The sequence below is a fragment of the Gallinula chloropus genome (genome assembly GCF_964237585.1).
Source record: "Gallinula chloropus genome assembly, chromosome: 4".
Lineage (NCBI taxonomy): Eukaryota > Metazoa > Chordata > Aves > Gruiformes > Rallidae > Gallinula > Gallinula chloropus.
In genome coordinates, this window is record NC_140088.1 from 34,061,367 (window position 1) to 34,078,667 (window position 17,301).

General features: G+C 48.4%; 1 protein-coding gene across 1 annotated transcript; it reads left to right on the top strand.

Moving 5' to 3' along the window:
- Positions 1–9,425: 9,425 nt before the first annotated feature.
- On the top strand, positions 9,426–17,286 carry PPP1R14D (protein phosphatase 1 regulatory inhibitor subunit 14D). The gene is made up of 4 exons (XM_084263969.1): positions 9,426–9,617; positions 14,714–14,809; positions 15,030–15,062; positions 17,187–17,286. Exons 1-4 carry the CDS (start codon positions 9,435–9,437, stop codon positions 17,253–17,255), a joined length of 381 nt encoding a protein of 126 aa, XP_084120095.1. The 5' UTR covers positions 9,426–9,434; the 3' UTR covers positions 17,256–17,286.
- The last annotated feature ends 15 nt before the right edge of the window (positions 17,287–17,301 follow it).

Genomic DNA, 17,301 nt, shown 5'->3' on the forward strand with positions numbered 1-17,301 from the left:
GTTCCCACGACCACCCCTCCGTGCATACACCCCTCAGGTGTGCCTCCAGCTGCCTCCCCCGGAGACAAAGGCACGGAGAGCGCAGGAACTGAAAACCAGCTCCCGCCGAGAGGGAGGAAAGGGAGGGGGGAAGGAAAAAAAAAAAAAAAAGCCACTCCGGATTGCGTAAAAGGAAGGGGAGGAGAGCTGGGCTGATACCGTCTTCCACTCCCCTGGGGAAGGAGAGGAGCGGCAGGTCCCTCCCGGGAAGGGTGGCACCACGCAGGCAGATGGACGCGCACCCACCCCGGATGAGCATCCCACTGGCCCGGTGGTGCTCGCTGCATCCCCGGGTGCTTCAGAGCTGAAGGCCAGGGCAGCGTGGGGTCTGCCCGCGGTGGTGGTTGCACTCCTGCTCTGGTGTGGCCAGTTGTGTGGCAAGGGCCGCCATTAGCCCAGCTTTTGCTGACCCGAACGAGTCAGTCTCATGGCTGCAGCAACCGCTGTGAGATTCCAAGAATTCCCTGCTCTTAGGACACGATATTCCTCTTGTTTGGAAGCCCTTGTTAGCATGCCTGGGGACAGCCTGCATGGTGGGTGCCCTGGTGCAGCAGCAGTGGATGTTTATAACAACCCCACACTGATAAGCAAGGTTTCACTGCTCTCCTTGGTGTCACACAGATCAGCTGTGGCCTGTTGACGGTGCCCTCTCCTCTCAGGCCCGTGCTGTTTGGACCCACGGCAACACAAAGGGTGCTTGTGTTGTCTTGGGTGTGTTTTCTCTCTTCCTGCTTCCACTTGCAGATCCATGATCAAATTCCTCTGTTGGGCAGACACAGTGGTGTCACCCACTCCCTCTGTAAACAGTCGTGATGCCCCTGGGTAAGCTGTCCTTGTCCCTCTGCCATAGCCTTGCAGGAGAGCGGGAAGCGCTTGTCGTTTGCTTGGGCATTTTTTGTAAAAAACATGAGATGGTGTCAAGAGTTGGTGTCAAGAGCTGTATCTTCCAAAAGAGATAGTGAGCGGCCTCTGTGGTTCACAGATCAGCCACTTTCGCAGGTTTGGGGAGCGTTCTGGTGTTCAGTGTTTCAACTCTTGCTGCTGCTTTCTTTACCTCTGATCCAGCCCCTTCACAGGATTTGTTGAGAGGATTTGTTGACATGTTCCCCACTCCTGGCAGACAAACACTCAGGGAATGTAATGTGGGAACTGGGGTTGTTTAGCTTGGAGAAGATGAGGCTGAGGGGAGACCTTATCACCACCTGACAGGAGGGTGTAGAGAGGTGAGTGATGGTCTCTTCAGCCAGGTGACAGGAGATAGGACAAGGGGAAATGGCACAAAGCTGCACCAGGGCAGGTTCAGATTAGATATTAGGAGAAAGTTCTTCACTGAAAGGGTTGTCAGGGCCTGGAACAGGCTGCCCAGGGAAGGGGTTGAGTCACTGACCCTGGACGTGTTTAAAAGACGGGTAGATAAGGTGCTCAGGGATATGGTTTCACATAGGACAGGAACAGTTGGACTCAATGATCTTAAAGGTCTTTTGATTCTTGTGATTCTGCAATAGCATTTTTCAATACCTCTCACGACTTGCTATGGCCTAATGCAGACATTTATGTGTAGTACTGACTTCTGTTTGGAAAAGGGAATCACTGCAGTCTAGCTATGGTAGGGTATCAAAAAATACAGACAAAGCCTAATCCACAAAAATAGATTGTAGGGCAGCAGGAAACTTGCATGCCTGCAGAGCAGGGAGACGTTTGTTTTCTTTGCTGGTTGTATGAATCGATGTCAGAATCAGTGTGGGTGGGTGTCTCCCACCCCACGCTCAGCCCCCATCTCTGTACCTGGTCTTCATGAGCTGCCTGCAGACCCTGCCAGTGCTAAAGGGAGAGCTGACCCTGCTGTCCTGCATGTCTTCTAAAGATATGTGAGGGGTTGTCTCCTTTTATTGGCACTCTGCTGGGGCTCTCTCTTGTATGTAACATGGAAGAGACTTGGGTTTTTCCTCTCGATAAATATTTAAACCTTCAATCTTGAGCCTGGTGAGATGCAGTGCAGTTCCCCGACACAGGAGCGTGCTGCTCAGGGAGCAGCTGCCACCCATCCCCTTTGCAAACCAGTGACCATGGTTTCCATGGGTCTCCATGCCAGCAGAACTGCCCCACCATGTCCTGGTTCGCTGGTTTTGTCTAACTGTCTATAAGCCGATCTACCTCAGCAGTCGCGTTGTGTTACAAAACCTCAGTCACGGGTTTCCTGCAAACCTGGAGGACATGACGACTCTTCTGCTTGTGCCAAGTAATGTGACTCCCACAAATGTAGAGCTGGGAGGACCCCTGGATTGGCATCTCTGGCTTTTTTCTCTCTTCTTTTTTAATGCTGTGAAGTCCCTTCACAAGCTGGTCCGAGCCTTAAGGGTAGGCAAGTTTTAACCACTGTTGCTCCCAGCAGAAGGCTACGTTGCAAGGTTTTCTGCTGCTCACCCCAAGTGTATTTATAGTTACTTTACATATAGTTTTCTTGTGCCATATTGTCCTTTAATTCCAAAAGCTCATCTCCTTTCATCTTCTTCAGCTGTATTTACTGTAGTGAGATCATATCCTAACTCAGCCTTGGGTCTGGCAGAGCAGGCATGCCACAATCTCTCAATCACTTCTTTCATGGCAGAGTCTCTATTCCCCTCTGTTACCCTCGTGGGATTTTTTTTCCAGTTTCAGGGATTGCATCTGCCGTAGTCTGAAGAACAGACCTCATATTGGTATCGTTCATAGGCTTACTGCAAAGCCACCTTGATGGATCTTGGCTGATGGATCTTGGTCTTGTTCTCACCCCTATTCAGCTGAGCAGCACCCAGCTAAAATTTTTATGACAATTTCCTAAACATGTGATCTTTTTATATTTCCTATATTCTTAAATTTAAGACGTTATTTTTTTTCTGCTTGGCATATAGGTTTGGCTTGTTCCTTCAGCCTTTAAAAACTCTTACAAACCTTTGTCCCTCCACTGTAGGAGCAAGGCATCCCACCTCTGTGCCAGTACCACAGATGTAAAAACGCCTGGTTTCTTCTGGAGATGTTCAATAATTACCATTTTAATTGAGATTTGTTGCAACATCGGGGACTTTGCTAGGAACCCCTCAGTTGCAGCTCCATAACCTACTCCTTGCTTTCCTAACATAGGAATCCTATCCCAGACCTCACCTGCTGCCAAATGTGTGTTTTCCCACGACCACACCTGAGCCCTGTGCTGCTCCTGTTAGTGAGAAGGGAAAGTTGGCTGTGTGATTTTATGACTCGGGAGTGTTTTTTTAAGGGGTCCTGGAACAGTGAGTCACTGTTAATGTCAGTCTGCCTTTGAGAAGTGTCTGTTCTCAGCCCTTCAATAGCTATTCAGGAGGTGACTCAGGAGGGGTAAACTGCGTCGCAGGTTAATATTTGACTAAGCTCCTAAGAGCTCTGGGACATGCAAAGCTTGTAACAAACTCGCTGCAGGAGTGTGCATCACCTGCCCTCTGGTGAATGCTACAGTGGAGACCGCAGCACCCAGCGGCAGGTGAAAGCCCACCTTGCAGAAGGAAGTGACCCTAACAGGCAGAAAAACATGGAAATCTTGGTCCCAGTCCCCTTTGCCCTGCTGTGCAGCCCAGTTCCGTGGCATCACCACCTGCAGCGGCTTCCTGGCAGCAGCTTGTCCCACCGGCTGCTGCAGATGAGTCCATTTTGCTGTGCTTTCCCTGCGTGTAATTACTGCTTGGGAGACAGGTTTGCTTGCTTGCTTGTTTTGTTGGATTTGCCCCAGGTTAAACCTCCTGGTGTGGTTTAGGGGCGAGACCCGGATTCAAGTGACGGCACAAAGATGTGGCCGAGGAAGGAGACGGGGAGGGACGTCATCGGGCTGTGACTAACCACCAGTCCTGTGGGACGAAGCAAGGGAAAGGATGACAGGTTGCTGAGTCCTCCGGGGAGCTGCTCCCATCGCGTCAGGGGCAGCTTTGGGAGAGGGAGGTACAATGAGCATGTATTGTTAATTTGGGGAAGCTCCTGTCTATAGTCCTGCATGGCACTGGCTTTTATTTTAATGTTGCTGGTCAAGATAAACCCCTAAGGGTAGGAACCCTGGGAAAGGAGGAAGGGAAAACAGCCTCAAGACTAGTTACACTGGGAAAGTATCTGCCTTTTTGTCTGGTCTATGCTAGGCTTACACAGGAAGAGAGATGGGTATGGAAACGACTCTTGAGGCAACAAACCTTCAGTTTGGAGGAGCCAGAGTAAGTTTAATGTTTCCCTGTCAGCAACCTGAGCTCTTCTTTGCAGCACCTGTGAGCAGAAGGGGGTCCCCTACAGCCTCTCTTTCTCCATCACTTCCTGCAGCAACTGCATCCCCAGGAACCTTCTAGCCTTCCACTCCTCGATGCCGGCTGCCAGTGTGTCCCCTGCTCTCCCCTGTGTTCATAGGCCCACCAGTGTGAGCAGTACTGTCCCTGCCAGCGGGCCTGCACCCTCTCAAGGGGATCAAATCATGGTAAGCTTCTTGGTGCAAGAACTGTACAGAGGGCCTCTGCAAGCCTGAAACGTTGCAATGAGGTTGGAAAACAAGGAATATCCCCTTCCTGTCTTCAGCCAGGGCTTCTCTTGGTTCCAACTTCACCATTCATGGATTTGCTGAGCCCTCTGTGCCACGTGAAAACACTGATACTGCTTTTGGTGCCGCAGGTCTCTCTCTGTAGGGAAACAGCACAGCAGTACAGAAGGGAGGGCAACAAAACCACACAGGCTGGTTTTCAGGGATCTCCAAATAATCTTTTTGGCATCTAATTCATGTTGTCAGCCTCACCTGAGTATTCAAGGCAATGGAGGAGGGAGAGCTTCCTTCTCAGCCGAGATGCTTACTCATCTGTGAGGGTGCTCACAAAGCAGGATTAATTGCCTAAATAAGAAGAGAGTCTAGGGTTTGCTGCTCCTCTGGTACGCCAAAGCAATAAGTACAACTGGTTTGTATGTATCCTTCTCAGCTGCTGATGAGCCCTTAGCCTTTACACGTCACACTGACTTCCAGTGACAGAGGCAGGAGGGAGAGCGGGCAGGTGGGAAGGCTCCTCTGACCTTGATATGGCAGAAACCTGCCTGTTTCCCAAGGCAGTGCTAAATAGTGCAATTTTGGGTCAAAGATGAGAAATGTTTTCCTCTGTCTCAGCGTTCTTCCTCCTCACTGCCCTTTCGTTGCTGTATGAAAGGTGAGGCAGATTACCAGTCCTCCACTGAAGAATATATAGGCTGCTCTCCAGGTGTTGGTGGGGAGTGGGAGGTTTTTCTTGAGCTTGTGTGAGCCAGAAGTCTTTGGCTGCTTCTGTTAGTCTTCAGGAGCTGAAGGTGAGAAGTGTGTTCCCCCTCTTCTTGCTAGACCTCTGGGTCGATGGTGCTGCTTTTTTGATTTCCATGGTCCTGTGGAGACACTGGAGGATGTTAAGATGCTGAGTGTACTGGGGTTGCTAACTTGGAGCTCTGGACTTTTAAAATCTCCAGCCCTGACTATGTTTTTTGATTTGCACAGGTTATTTCTGTGCCTGTTCCTGCTCATGGGAGGATGCAGAACCTCTTTACCCTGTGAAGTCAGTGTATGATTGATGCAGTCACCTCTGCTGTCTCCCCTGGTTCAATTTGTGTTAGCTATCATGTTTGCAACACCAGGGAAAGGGATTCTTTTCTAAGACAGGTGGAGAGCAGCTTCTGGCTGTCTTGAAGGGAAACATTCCTCTGTAGGCTGGGGCTCAAGGGAAAGGGACTGACCTGGTTCTCTGGGAAGATGAGCTGGAGCCCTACTGAATTATTGAGGGCACATCACAATCGTCAGCTCGGAGAGAAAGAGAAGCACCAACTTAGGTCACAGCTGTGGGATGGAGATCATCAGCTTCTAAAGCAGGAGTGTAACAGGATCTGCCTGGTGCACTTGTTGCTCTGCTGCCTGGATCAGTGTCACAGCTGCTTGGCATCAGGGCTCAGATCCTCACCTTGGTTTTGGTGGCCGTCTCTGGGGCCACAGACAGTCACAAAAGCCCAACTCCACAGTATTGAACCCACCCATGCACCCTCCTTTCAGAGGCAAAATCTCACTCTTAGTGCAGGCCTGGAGGAGCAGTAGCCCCAGGTCACACATGTGGAAACTGAGGCGCAGTGTTTCAGTCTAACTCTCAAATGTGTTGGCTGCGTTGAAACCCCTTCTACTCATCTGCATAAAAGAAGAGCAGATTTGCAGAGGATGTGGTCACCACGACCTGCAGTGGGAGGTCCATCAGAGCGTTCGTGTAGAAACACGTTGCCTGATGAGGTGACTTAGTTGCCCAGGTATGCATGTTCACTTCTGAAATGTTGATCCAGGTTGGATGCCCGAGGCCGTAAGGAGAGATGACTAAGTTGAAAATGAGCTCTCATCTCCCAGCCATGCCCGAGATCTCCGAGATCCCCACACTGTGCACATCTGAGCAAAACGGCACGGATGAGGCGCAGCAATGCGAAGAGTCGTGCGGCTGCTGCATGTCTGGTGGCAGCTGGCACTTGCCAGCACTGTCAGGTGGCTGGTGCACCCACAGGAGATGCTACCTCATTGAAAAGGGACAATATCACTTACCCTATATGAGGCATCCATCCCTGTGCCTGCAGGAACTACCACACCCTCAAGGAGCGATCTTGCATGCAGTCTTTTTTGCTTTTGCTTCTTCCTCTTGGTGACAGATTAAAAAAGTTTATTACTGGGGGAGGCCTACTTTATCTGTAGGCAGTTATTTCTGTATCACCACCTTCTCGCTACAAAGAGTTCATGACTAAGCTCCTGTAAGCCAAACATCCTGTAATCCACCTGGTTTGGGTTTGCAGCTTTCCTGAGAGGGCCTCTGACACGCTCCTCCATCTCATTCCATCACAGGCCGACACTGATAGAGCAGCACAAGGACACCAGTTTCTGCTTATTACTTTGTCCATGTAGTGAGGGTGGTGGGGTGGGCCTGCCTGTGTACGGCACCTCTGCACGTTGCTTATGCTCAAGTGAGGTTATAGGTCACCTATGCTGGCAGAAGATTAGCAGGGCAAACCCCTTCTTTCATGTAGAGTTGAACTGCTCAACAAAGAGCCCCAGAGTCAGCACAGGGAATGGAGGAAGGGGGCAGCCCTCCTGCCAGTCCTTCAGCCGCTGCAGGTTTTTGGACTGACTCAGGGATGCCGGGTTACTTCTCACCTAAGTCTTGTCTTCTTTCTCTGGTCCTAATGCCAGCCTGTCTGGAGATCCTCAGGACCAAAAAAAATACAGGTTGTTTTCTGCTGCTAAAAAATGTCATTCCTTGAACACCAAAGCAGAGTGCTTCTATGTGGAAACAGGAACTTGACACCTATCAGTGTGTATCCTTTGGTCCAGAGTGACCTCATGACAGTCTGCCCATGTTGGGCCGGTGTATTAACCTTGGGAAAGTCACATTATGAACACATTGTAGGATGCTCAATGGGTTTTTCAAGGTTTCAAACAGCTAAGGATCTCTGGAGGGTCTGCACTCACCAAGCCTCTCACAATACAGATTTTCCTGGTCTACATAAGAGTTTTAGGAGTGAGATTAGGGGCAGGATACTGCCAAGCAGTGAGGAAAAAGAAGGTAAAGCTGCTTAAGCTAAAAAGCTGACAGCTCTCTTTTGAATAGAAATTTTAGCCTGTTTGAAGAGCAGAGAAGATGACAGTGTTTTCAGGTATGCTTTAATACTTTATCTCTCACTGATGTGGAAGCAAGTTTCAGGGTGAGCATTTTGTGAAACTTGCTGTCAGAAAAGGCTTTTATATTTGTTTCAAAATTGGGATGAAAAGAAGAGCTGGAATGGCCCTGCCCTTTTTTCTATCACCCTACATACAAGATGTTGCTGGCTGGCAGTGCCACCGTCTCTCTGGGCAGAGGAATGTGGGTTTGGTAGGGAGACCTGAGTAAAACTTCCAAAGGAGACCAGCCCCCACCATGAGACTGCCCTGTGCTGCCCAGGAGCACTTAGCAGTGGGAGAAGGGTTGGTTGCTCTTCCTTTAGTTTATCTAGCTGTTGGTCTCCAAGCTAGAAGTACAGTGTCTGCCAGGAGCAGCAGAGACTTGCTTTTGCCATTCCTAAATCATGAGACTGGGGTTGTTGGATCTGCTTCATGTTGGAGGGTCTCAGCTGGTTTGTCCCTTCCATAGGGCAGCTCCCTGGGCAAGTTGGTGGAGGGGTCTGGGAAGGGATGAATAAGGAGCTGTGATAAAGCATCTGGAGGGAGCACAAGTGTCCCTGGTGCCCTGGCTCCCCATAAACACAAGAAGCCCGATTTTCATTCCTCTGGTTGGTGCTGCTCACGTGTATCCTTCTAAAACAGCACAGGGCAATGATGCTGCAGACCTTTAGCCTGTCTTCCGGTAAGAAACAGATTGCAAACCAGTAGATAATACACAGTACGATAGCAGTTTATGGTGCTTGAGCAGGTGAACCTGTTATAACCTTGAATGTTGTTACGTGGGGAGGAGATAGTGCTCTGTCCCCTGCAGTGACCGTCATGTCCAATACTGTATTTTTTCTTTAATAAAACAATATTGTATTTCTTTTTTAATCCAACAAACTCTCTGTCCTCTTATCTTAGAAGCACCTTGCTCAAATGATCTCTGTTTCAGGCCACTGGGATTTCTACAGATATTTTTAAGACAGCTGGAGTCAATTTACAGATTATGGAACAATGTAAAATGGGACTGCTGTGGCCAGGTTTGGCTTGCAGTGCCACTAACCTAGTATTCCCACTCTTGCAAAACACTGGATGTAGCCACCTGACTCCAGACGGCTTCTTACCTGTGGTGGGTCCGGTGCTTTAGCTGGAAAATGCCAAGTAGCCATTTCAATAAGAGCCAAACCCTGCAGCTGCAGGCAGAGTAGTTTACAGAGGCTTGGGGAGCTTGAATGCCGGAGGATTCGATGCATTATGTATGGCTCAGCCCTCTGGAATTGCACATGCACATTAAGTTATGCCAGTAGGAAAACAGTCACTTAAAACCTCCTTCTTCCCCACCTCTCGGAGCTGACTCGCGTTAAATATTAACGGGCTCGGTTCATCAATTCCCTGGTTCACTTGGCGTCTTTTAACGACAGATGTTATTACAACAACTCCTGTCCCTGCCTCCCTGCTCCTCTCAGCACCGGTGGGTGGTGAAAACCAAGAGTCTGGTGCTGTAGCTCTGCCTGCAGAGCCTGGCTGCCCCAGCCTTCTGTGTGGTCTTCTCCTCCCCTCCCTTCCCGGGATTGCCAATGCTGCCTGACTTTGTCCTCTGTGAGGTTCTTATGCTGTGAGCCACTTGTTTCAGGGCAGCGTTGGTTAAAGGAGACAGAGGAAAGGAGCGAGGCAGCCCACGGGAAGGCGAGTTCCTGCTGTCAGAGGAGGAGGAGGAGGAGAGGAGGAAGAAGTGGTGAGCATGGCCAGCGGCTCCAGCGCACTGCCCAGGGTGACTTTCCAGACACCAGAGAAACCTGGTGAGGAATCTTCACATAGGAAACTGGGCAAGTTAACCATAAAGTACAACCGTAAAGACCTACAGCGCTGGCTAGACCTGGAGGAATGGATCAACACCCAGCTGCAGGAGCTGTACCAGTGCCGGGTGAGTAGCTGGGGCAAATCAGCCCCTTGCTTGGGACTGAAGTTTGCTTGCTCTGCTTTACAGGAAATAGCTTCTCATGTCTTTCTTAGGTATCTTACTGCACTCTCTTACTGGCATGTCAGCAGCCAGAGACACTGGCGCTGATAGAATCCACCGAACTTTAAGCTGCCTGGCCTTGCCCCTGCTGAGGTGGCAGCTATTGCTCAGCATGAGTAGCAGAACTTGGAGGGATGTACGGACCCCAGCTGTTTCTCCTTGCTGGGCCCCACGCTGTCAGTGGCTTTACAGCAAGCAGTGTCTAAGCTAGTTGGGTTAGAGCTATCCCAGGCATCTTTGCCTCTTTTGGTCACAGCAGTTGCTGTTTGAACGAGATGTCTGGGATAATGCTGTGCTTAAAGCTGTAGAGGCTGGAGACTGTACTGGCACCAGGGGAAGAAAGAAAAGAAATGATGGGTGTAGTGATCATATGGCTTTATCTTAAAAAATCCCCCCCCCGAGTCATCTTCCTTGCCTGAGATTCCCTTTGCATCAGGAAGTCACTCCTAAATGCTTCTTGCCTACCTGAGAGCTGTCTGGCTCAGAAAGATCCAGGAGTGCCTAGGTGCAGTGCTCGACTGGAACTGCTCTTTGCTTGAGCTGTGACAGATTTTTTTCTTCAGGGTGGTGTGACATTTAAGTCAACTTTCAGCACTGGCTGGGTACACTGAAATTTTAACTTGATAGTATCACTTCTTATCATACTTTGTGCTTAGACGCATGGCAATTACAGTGAGAGCTTTTAGAAAGGATGGTACTTTCCCATGTTAAAGATAATTCCTTTGGTACAGGAAAAGGTGAAACGATTTGCCCATGTTGTACACGATGGTCCTAAACCCTTTAAATAGCTTGACTTGGGTTTTTTTGCTGTACTCTGTAGGGCAATGGCTGATGCAGCAACAGAACGTAGCTCTTTTTTTGACTTATGACTCAGTATGTCTTCAATACAAGACACACACAGGGTTAACAAATTGTGTAGAACAGCTTACGTGGACTAAATGAACTGGCAAGATCTTTCTCCCTTCTTTTCTTGTATTTGCACCCCAGCACAGCCATAAGCACATTTTTGAAATACCAGGAAAAAAAGCTGATGATTGCTTGGAACCTTCCACTCTGGGCATCAGCAGCTTCAGATTGCAAACGTCAGTGGAAGCCATTGTTAGAACAGCCCAGGAAAGGCGGTGGTTGTGCTCTGTGCCCTGTGCTGTGATGGTATAGAGAAGCTTTTGTCTGCCCTGGGAGAGCTCCAGGCTGGTTTTCTGGGTCCGAGGGCCTTACAATGATGCCAGCTCCATCAACTTCAGGAACTGCCTCTTAGGCTTTGTTGTTGTTGTTGTTGCTATTTATCATCCTCCTCCTCATTGTTTTCTGTGTGACTGCTTCCTGTTTGATATTTGGAAATGTACCGGGTTCTTCTGCCATGTTGTGAGAGTAAAATAGTTAATTTCTGTTTTAAGTTGTGCCATATGCAAAGAGCACACAGCAGGAAACAAAAGATGGAGAAAAAGGTCCTTCCTTCAGATCCAAATGCATGGCTCCTCTGAAAAATTACTTTTTATTGCTCCTGCTCCATTAAGTCAAGTTTTTTAGACTGCTCAAACAATTTTATGGCTTGATTAGTAAAAATGACAAAGAATAAAAGCCCATAATCAGGATTTAATTCTGAATTTCCAGTTGTTTACTTTATAAAATCACAGTAATAAATTCTCAGCCATTTCTTGATGCTGTGTTACGAAACATTATGTAGTGCACACAGGAGCAGTTGTCCTCACTAGGCCAAGTCAGGCAAAATTCAGGGTGTCTGCAAAGTGCTGGAGTGCTGGGCCTGGTGAGTGAAGGCTACTCAAAAGAACAGTGACAGTGTCTCTTGCCAACTGTGCCTGCACTGGCTTTTAAGGGATGTCCCTGGGGCTGGCAGTTCAGTTCAGAGAGCCTTTAGCCTGACTGTTGGGATTTGCCATCTTGCCCTTTGGGGAATTATTGCAATTTTAAAGAGAAGGTTGGTTGGTTGGTTGGTTGGTTAGGAGATAGATGAGGAGCACCAGTGACAGGACCCAAGATAAAGCTCCCCGTGTGCTACTCTGACTTGCCCAGGCCTGTGGATGTATGCTTGTAAGGGTGTCAGAAAAGCAAGTCAGCTTTCGTTATCGCTTCTGGATTTATGAGAATGAGGAGCTGTTCATTATTATCAGAGCAGCTGCCCAAAGGGGATATTTTTTCCCTACTACAAAATCCCAGCAAGCACAAGTGAGAAATCCAGCCATGCCCTTACAGGAACAGATTGGCAGGGGATTGCACCTCTCCAGCACAACAGGTTAGCCTACTTCCTGGTGTATTTGGGCCAACCTAAGAGATTTGCTGGCAGGAACTACATAACATGATGCTGTGACAGGTTAGAGTCTGTTAATAGGGTACAGCAGGGCTGTACGCTGGATCTTTTTGAGTAAATGCATGTGTTAGTCACTTGTACTCACCTAGGTGTTCAGCAGGTCCTCCTGTGCGTTGCAGCAAGACTATTTAGTTAGCCCTGCTCTTCTGGGCGTCCTTAGATCCATCGACTTCCATTACATTGTCTCTTTGTCAGGTTCTTCCTTTGCCCCACCTGCCCTTAGCAGTGCAGCGTTCCTCAGCGCCTTCCAGAAACCCGCGTGGCAGAGCCAGAACGAGCAGCATTGCCGGCTAGAATGCCAGTGAGGTCAGATGCAGATAATCTGAATGCCATGCTGCTTAACTGTCATGGGCCTTTTTGCCACAAAACTAAGACTCAGGAGAGAATTTTGATTTTTCAAGATGATTTACCTGGAAGCCAGAACACCATCCATAGCAGGATGGGAAAGCTGTAGTGAGTTTGTACCCTCTTGGTGAGAAGAGTCTCGCTCTCTTGGCCTCCTTAGCTTCTTAGTGTCATGGTTTTGTCAGGGGTAGTTACTTCTTAGCAGCTGGTGCAGTGCTGTGTTGTGAGTTTAAAATGAGAGCAATGCTGATAACTCACGGATGTTTTCAGTTGTTGCCAAGCAGTCAAGGACTTTCCAGCTTCTCACACTGACCTGCCAAGGAGAAGGTGGGGTATGCCTAATTAGGAAGCTGAGAGGTGACACAGCCGGGACAGGTGACCCAAACTGGCCAAAGGGATATTCCATACCATATGATGTCATGCTCTGTATAGAATCGGTGGGTGGGCTGCTGCAAGTCAAGTTCAGTTCCAGGACTATCTCAGCACGGCCTTCAGGTGGTGGGGCACTGTGCTGTTCATCACTTGGTTTGTATATCCATTATTACTCCTACTACATCCTATGCAACTGTCTTTATCTCAACTCATGAGTTTTACTTTTCTTCCGATTCTCTCCCCCATCCCACTGGGAGGGGGGCAGTGAGGGAAGGGCTGTGCCATTGTTTTAGCTGCCAGCTGGGTTAAACCGCAGCAGTCAGAGTGAAAGCCAAGCTGAATCAACACCTATGGTATAAAGTTTCTTGAGAACTACTGCTTTTAAGAAGAAATGCTGCGTGGGTCATGGAACAATATACTTAACTCTGCTTTATGACTTGCTGTCAAGTCAGCTGCATAACAAAGCTGAACAAAGGCTTTCTACTTCCTTGCTGGCTCAGTGTCAGGGACTGCTCAGAAAGTTGCTTTATTTTCCTGTAAGTACAGCGTTTAATGTTTTACGTATCCATCCATAAATTCTGCCCAGCAATTAGGTGCTTTAGTGTTTACTCAGTATCCTTATTCTGATGGTTACTGTGCTAAAGTATCATTAGCATGGTGTTGTCAAAGACTCACTTTGCAAATGTGCTGGGAGCCAAGGCCTGCTTTCCTGGAGTTCTGGAGAGGCATGTGGAGATAAAATGTGCCTGTGACCATGTTTAGAAATGCTTCCAACTAAGACCCACTTGAATGACAAGATTATAACCGCACTCACCAAAGTTTGGTGTCTCTCTTCTGTTAGAGAATATTATATATCCCTGTCCTGTCTGTCAGAGGAAGCTGATAAAATATTGTTAGGCCTTTTGAAAGCGTAATTGCTTTTCTGTTACTGCAAAATGCCTTAGTGTAAGGGCTTTTTTTTTCTTTTCCCCTGGTATAAATAGAAAGGGATCTCTTGAAGATATTATTTCAGGGATAGGGATGTCTTGGAAAGAGTCCAGCAGAGGGCTACAAAGATGATTAAGGGCCTGGAGCATATCTCCTGCAAGGAAAGACTGAGGGAGCTGAGGCTGTTCAGCCTGGAGAAAAGAAGACTGAGAGGGGTTCTGATCCGTGTTCATACGTATCTCAAGTGTGTGACACAGGGGGAAATTGCCAGCCTCTTCTCAGTGCTCTGTGGAGACAGGACAAGGGGCAATGGCCTCAAGTTGGAGCACAGGAAGTTCCACACCTATATGGGGAGAACTTTTCCAAGGTGAGGGTGACAGAGCACTGGGACAGGCTGCCCAAGGGGCTGTGGAGTCTCCTTCTCTGGAGATATTCAAGACCCATCTGGACACCTCCCTGTGTGACCTGTCCCAGGGAACCTGCTTTGGCAGAAGGGTTGGACTCGATGGTCTCTGGAGGTCCCTTCCAACCCCTACAATTCTGCGAATGCTGTAAATATCAACCATGTGCATGTATATAGCCTAAACCCAATATTTCTCTGTATTACTTGTGCATCTCTAGGATTAAGCCCCCAGGATTTCTGCCTGGTGACCTTTTGTGTGCACTCTTCATGGATGTGGGCCGTCCCAGGCTGCCTTAGGCTGCATTGCAGTTGGCAACTGCAGTTGTGTATTCTTGAGTCTTCTCATGATGGACTAGGATCCCTGAGCAGCAGTATCAAGTGTCAAAGTGGGAAAAGATGAAGAATGTGAACATCAGGATGTACAGCTGTAGTAGATACCAGAGGAATCCATGCCCTGTTTATAAGAACCTCTTTATTTTGAGGTGATTTATACCCTAATCTCAACTTTGCAGCATGGTTTTATTGTAACTAGTTACTTCTCAGCTCCTCAGCTCTTCTGTAGAGTTCTTAGAAATGTGAAGGTTTATTAACTGTGAGTATGTTTGTTTTGTTTTTTCCTTTTAGATAAGAGAAGAAACAGAGACAGCAGCTCCTGAACCCCAAATTGATCTTGAAGATCTCCTGGAGGTCCCTAATGAAGAACAGAAATTAAAACTGCAGGTCAGATAGAGTAATTCGATGACTTTAAGCTTCATAAAGAGCAGCAGTGGTGTGTGGGTTACAGAATGTGCGTGGGTTACAGAATGTGCATACACAGTGTTGCCTGCTGATTCCCTGGGTCTTAGCCTGTCAAAGGTAGCAAGATTATATACCCTTTTTCTAGGGAGGGGAGAATAGATCAACTCATAAAATGCTAAAATGACTCTTCCTTGGCTTTTAGGAAATCCTCCATGAGTGCTCCAGCCCAACAGAGGTGAGTGAAACCCTATCTATCTATCTATCTATCTATCTATCTATCTATCTATCTATCTAGAGTCTGTGGCTGCTTGGCTGAGTAGCCCCAATATAACTGTACCGAATGTGGTGCTGCATACATTTAATTCCCAGTGAGAGGAGATTGCTACTTTCTTCTGCTCTCTGAAGAAATTTACATGTACTTTTACATGGGTGAGCTGAAGGCAGAGCGGTGGAGCAAACTGGTTACGCTTTACAGCCAAAGAAAGTTCATTCCATGTTTTGGACATCCTGAGCTGACCAGGCTGAGTTGCTACTACGTCTCAGTGCAGAAGAGGCTTAGACAGTGATAGAGCTCCCAAAACCATCTAGCACACGGTTAACTAAATGCATTCTTGGCTTAAACCACTCTAGTGTTATGAGTGACAAGAGTGTAGGATGGCCCCGAGATTAGATTGGGCAGATAGTTGTTGAGCAGTGGCTACATGAGTTAATTTTACACATGGTTTCTTTTCCCCATGTGAACTTTACAAGTACTGGTTTTGAGTTAGAGCGTTAAAGCAATCCCACAAGCTGTCACAATGGCTGAAGGAGTGGAGCCTGATACTTTCCAGTGTAGTCACACAGCAGTTGCCTGCACAGCCCTGTGCAAAACAGGGTCCCCCATCTCTGCTTCAGTCATGTGTGCTGCATGTGAACATTGTGCCTGGACATCGTCCATCTGTCCCCGCATCCTGTCGAGCCCATGTAGCTGTACACATGAGCACACAGGAAAGGAGGCGGGTGCACTACTGCTGCAGCAGTCGTTACAGTCCCCTGGCAGGGGCTTGGCAGACAAGGCTGGTGGTAGGGAAAGAATTTTCAGGGTGTCAGAACTTCAGATCTTAAGCAAGAACCCCACATTCCTGGAGAGACAACTGAAAACAGTTTGCTCAACTGTTTCATGAGGCGTCTGCTGTCCTCTTCACAGAAGTACGTACTTGCACTTTGGGGATCTGGAACCCAGTCCCCTTGAAAGATCAACAGCAGTTTGTAACAAACAGACAGAGGAAACAAACTGGTTTCCTCTGAAGGGACTGAGTGAAAAGGTATGTGTGATCCTAGGCATCTACATACCAGGCATCTACTACCAAACACTGATCACCCAGGTGAGGAAGCAGAGCTTCCATGCAGCACCAGACGTAGCAAGCTGCAACGCTTCCAGCAATCTTGCCCGATTACAAGGATGGGTAGCCGTGTCTTTGGGTGAAGAAAGGCTGCACACTCCTTTAACATGGTATTACTCGTTGAGCAGAGGGCAAAGTTTGCACTAGTCACACTGACTTCTGCTTGGAACAACCAGACAGTCCAGTTTAGTTCATAGTCCTCAGCTGTGTCAGCAAAGCAGTCAGGGTTTATCTCCATTAACTGCTCATCTATCTGCTCTGCTGGTCCTCAGCCCCTGCTTCAGGTTATCATTAGTCCTACGTGTGTTTACTCCAGCTCTCCTCTGCCAGCCACTTCCTTGTGGAATTGGCACAGTCCCAAAACAGTTTGCAACCCACAACATGGAGCTCTACAGGTTCAACAAGAGGGACAGCTTGCTTTGCCCTAGATTGGGAGGGCAGCAGAAGTGGGCAGGAGTTTATGGTGGCAACAGGAAGCAATGGCACCTAGCAGAGGACAATAGCATGCTGACATCATCTGAAGGCGGAAAAAACAGGCATCTGGGATGAAGGGGGGCAGGCTGGCTCCAGGGGAGAAAGTAAACACGGTTCCTCCAGAGGAAGGGAAGTAAGAGGGGCTTTCAGACCCTTCTCACCCACCAGAAGGTCTCCTTTCCTAAGCTAAAAGATTGCACAATAGATGTAAAAATTCTGTTTTCTGCTCAACATGAAGGTAAATGTGGCAATAACTATAGAATGGTCTGGGTTGGAAGGGACCCCAAGGATCACAGAGCTCCAACCCCCCCTGCCACAGGCAGGGCCACCAATCTCCAGGCCTGGATCCAGACAAGGTTGCCCAACCTGGCCCTGAACACCTCCAGGGACAGGGTATCCACCACGTCTCTGGACTGCCTGCTCCAACACGTAACCATTCCAGCTTGGGGCTGGTAAGACCTGGAACTAACATGACATCCCTCTCCAACCACTTCTCTTTGTAGGACTTCATTACGGAATTGCTTAGTCGATTGAAAGGTCTCCGGAGAGTCACCAATCCTCAGAAGAAGTGACCTTGCCCACATGGAACACCCAGTTTTGGTCACAAGGAAAAGCGTA

Excerpts from the sequence above, each read along its gene's own strand:
- PPP1R14D (XM_084263969.1), top strand. The coding sequence starts at position 9,435 with ATGGCCAGCGGCTCCAGCGCACTGCCCAGGGTGACTTTCCAGACACCA. Across the intron at positions 9,618-14,713 it reads AGGAGCTGTACCAGTGCCGG|ATAAGAGAAGAAACAGAGAC; the intron begins GTGAGTAGCTGG and ends TTTTCCTTTTAG. Across the intron at positions 15,063-17,186 it reads AGTGCTCCAGCCCAACAGAG|GACTTCATTACGGAATTGCT; the intron begins GTGAGTGAAACC and ends TTCTCTTTGTAG.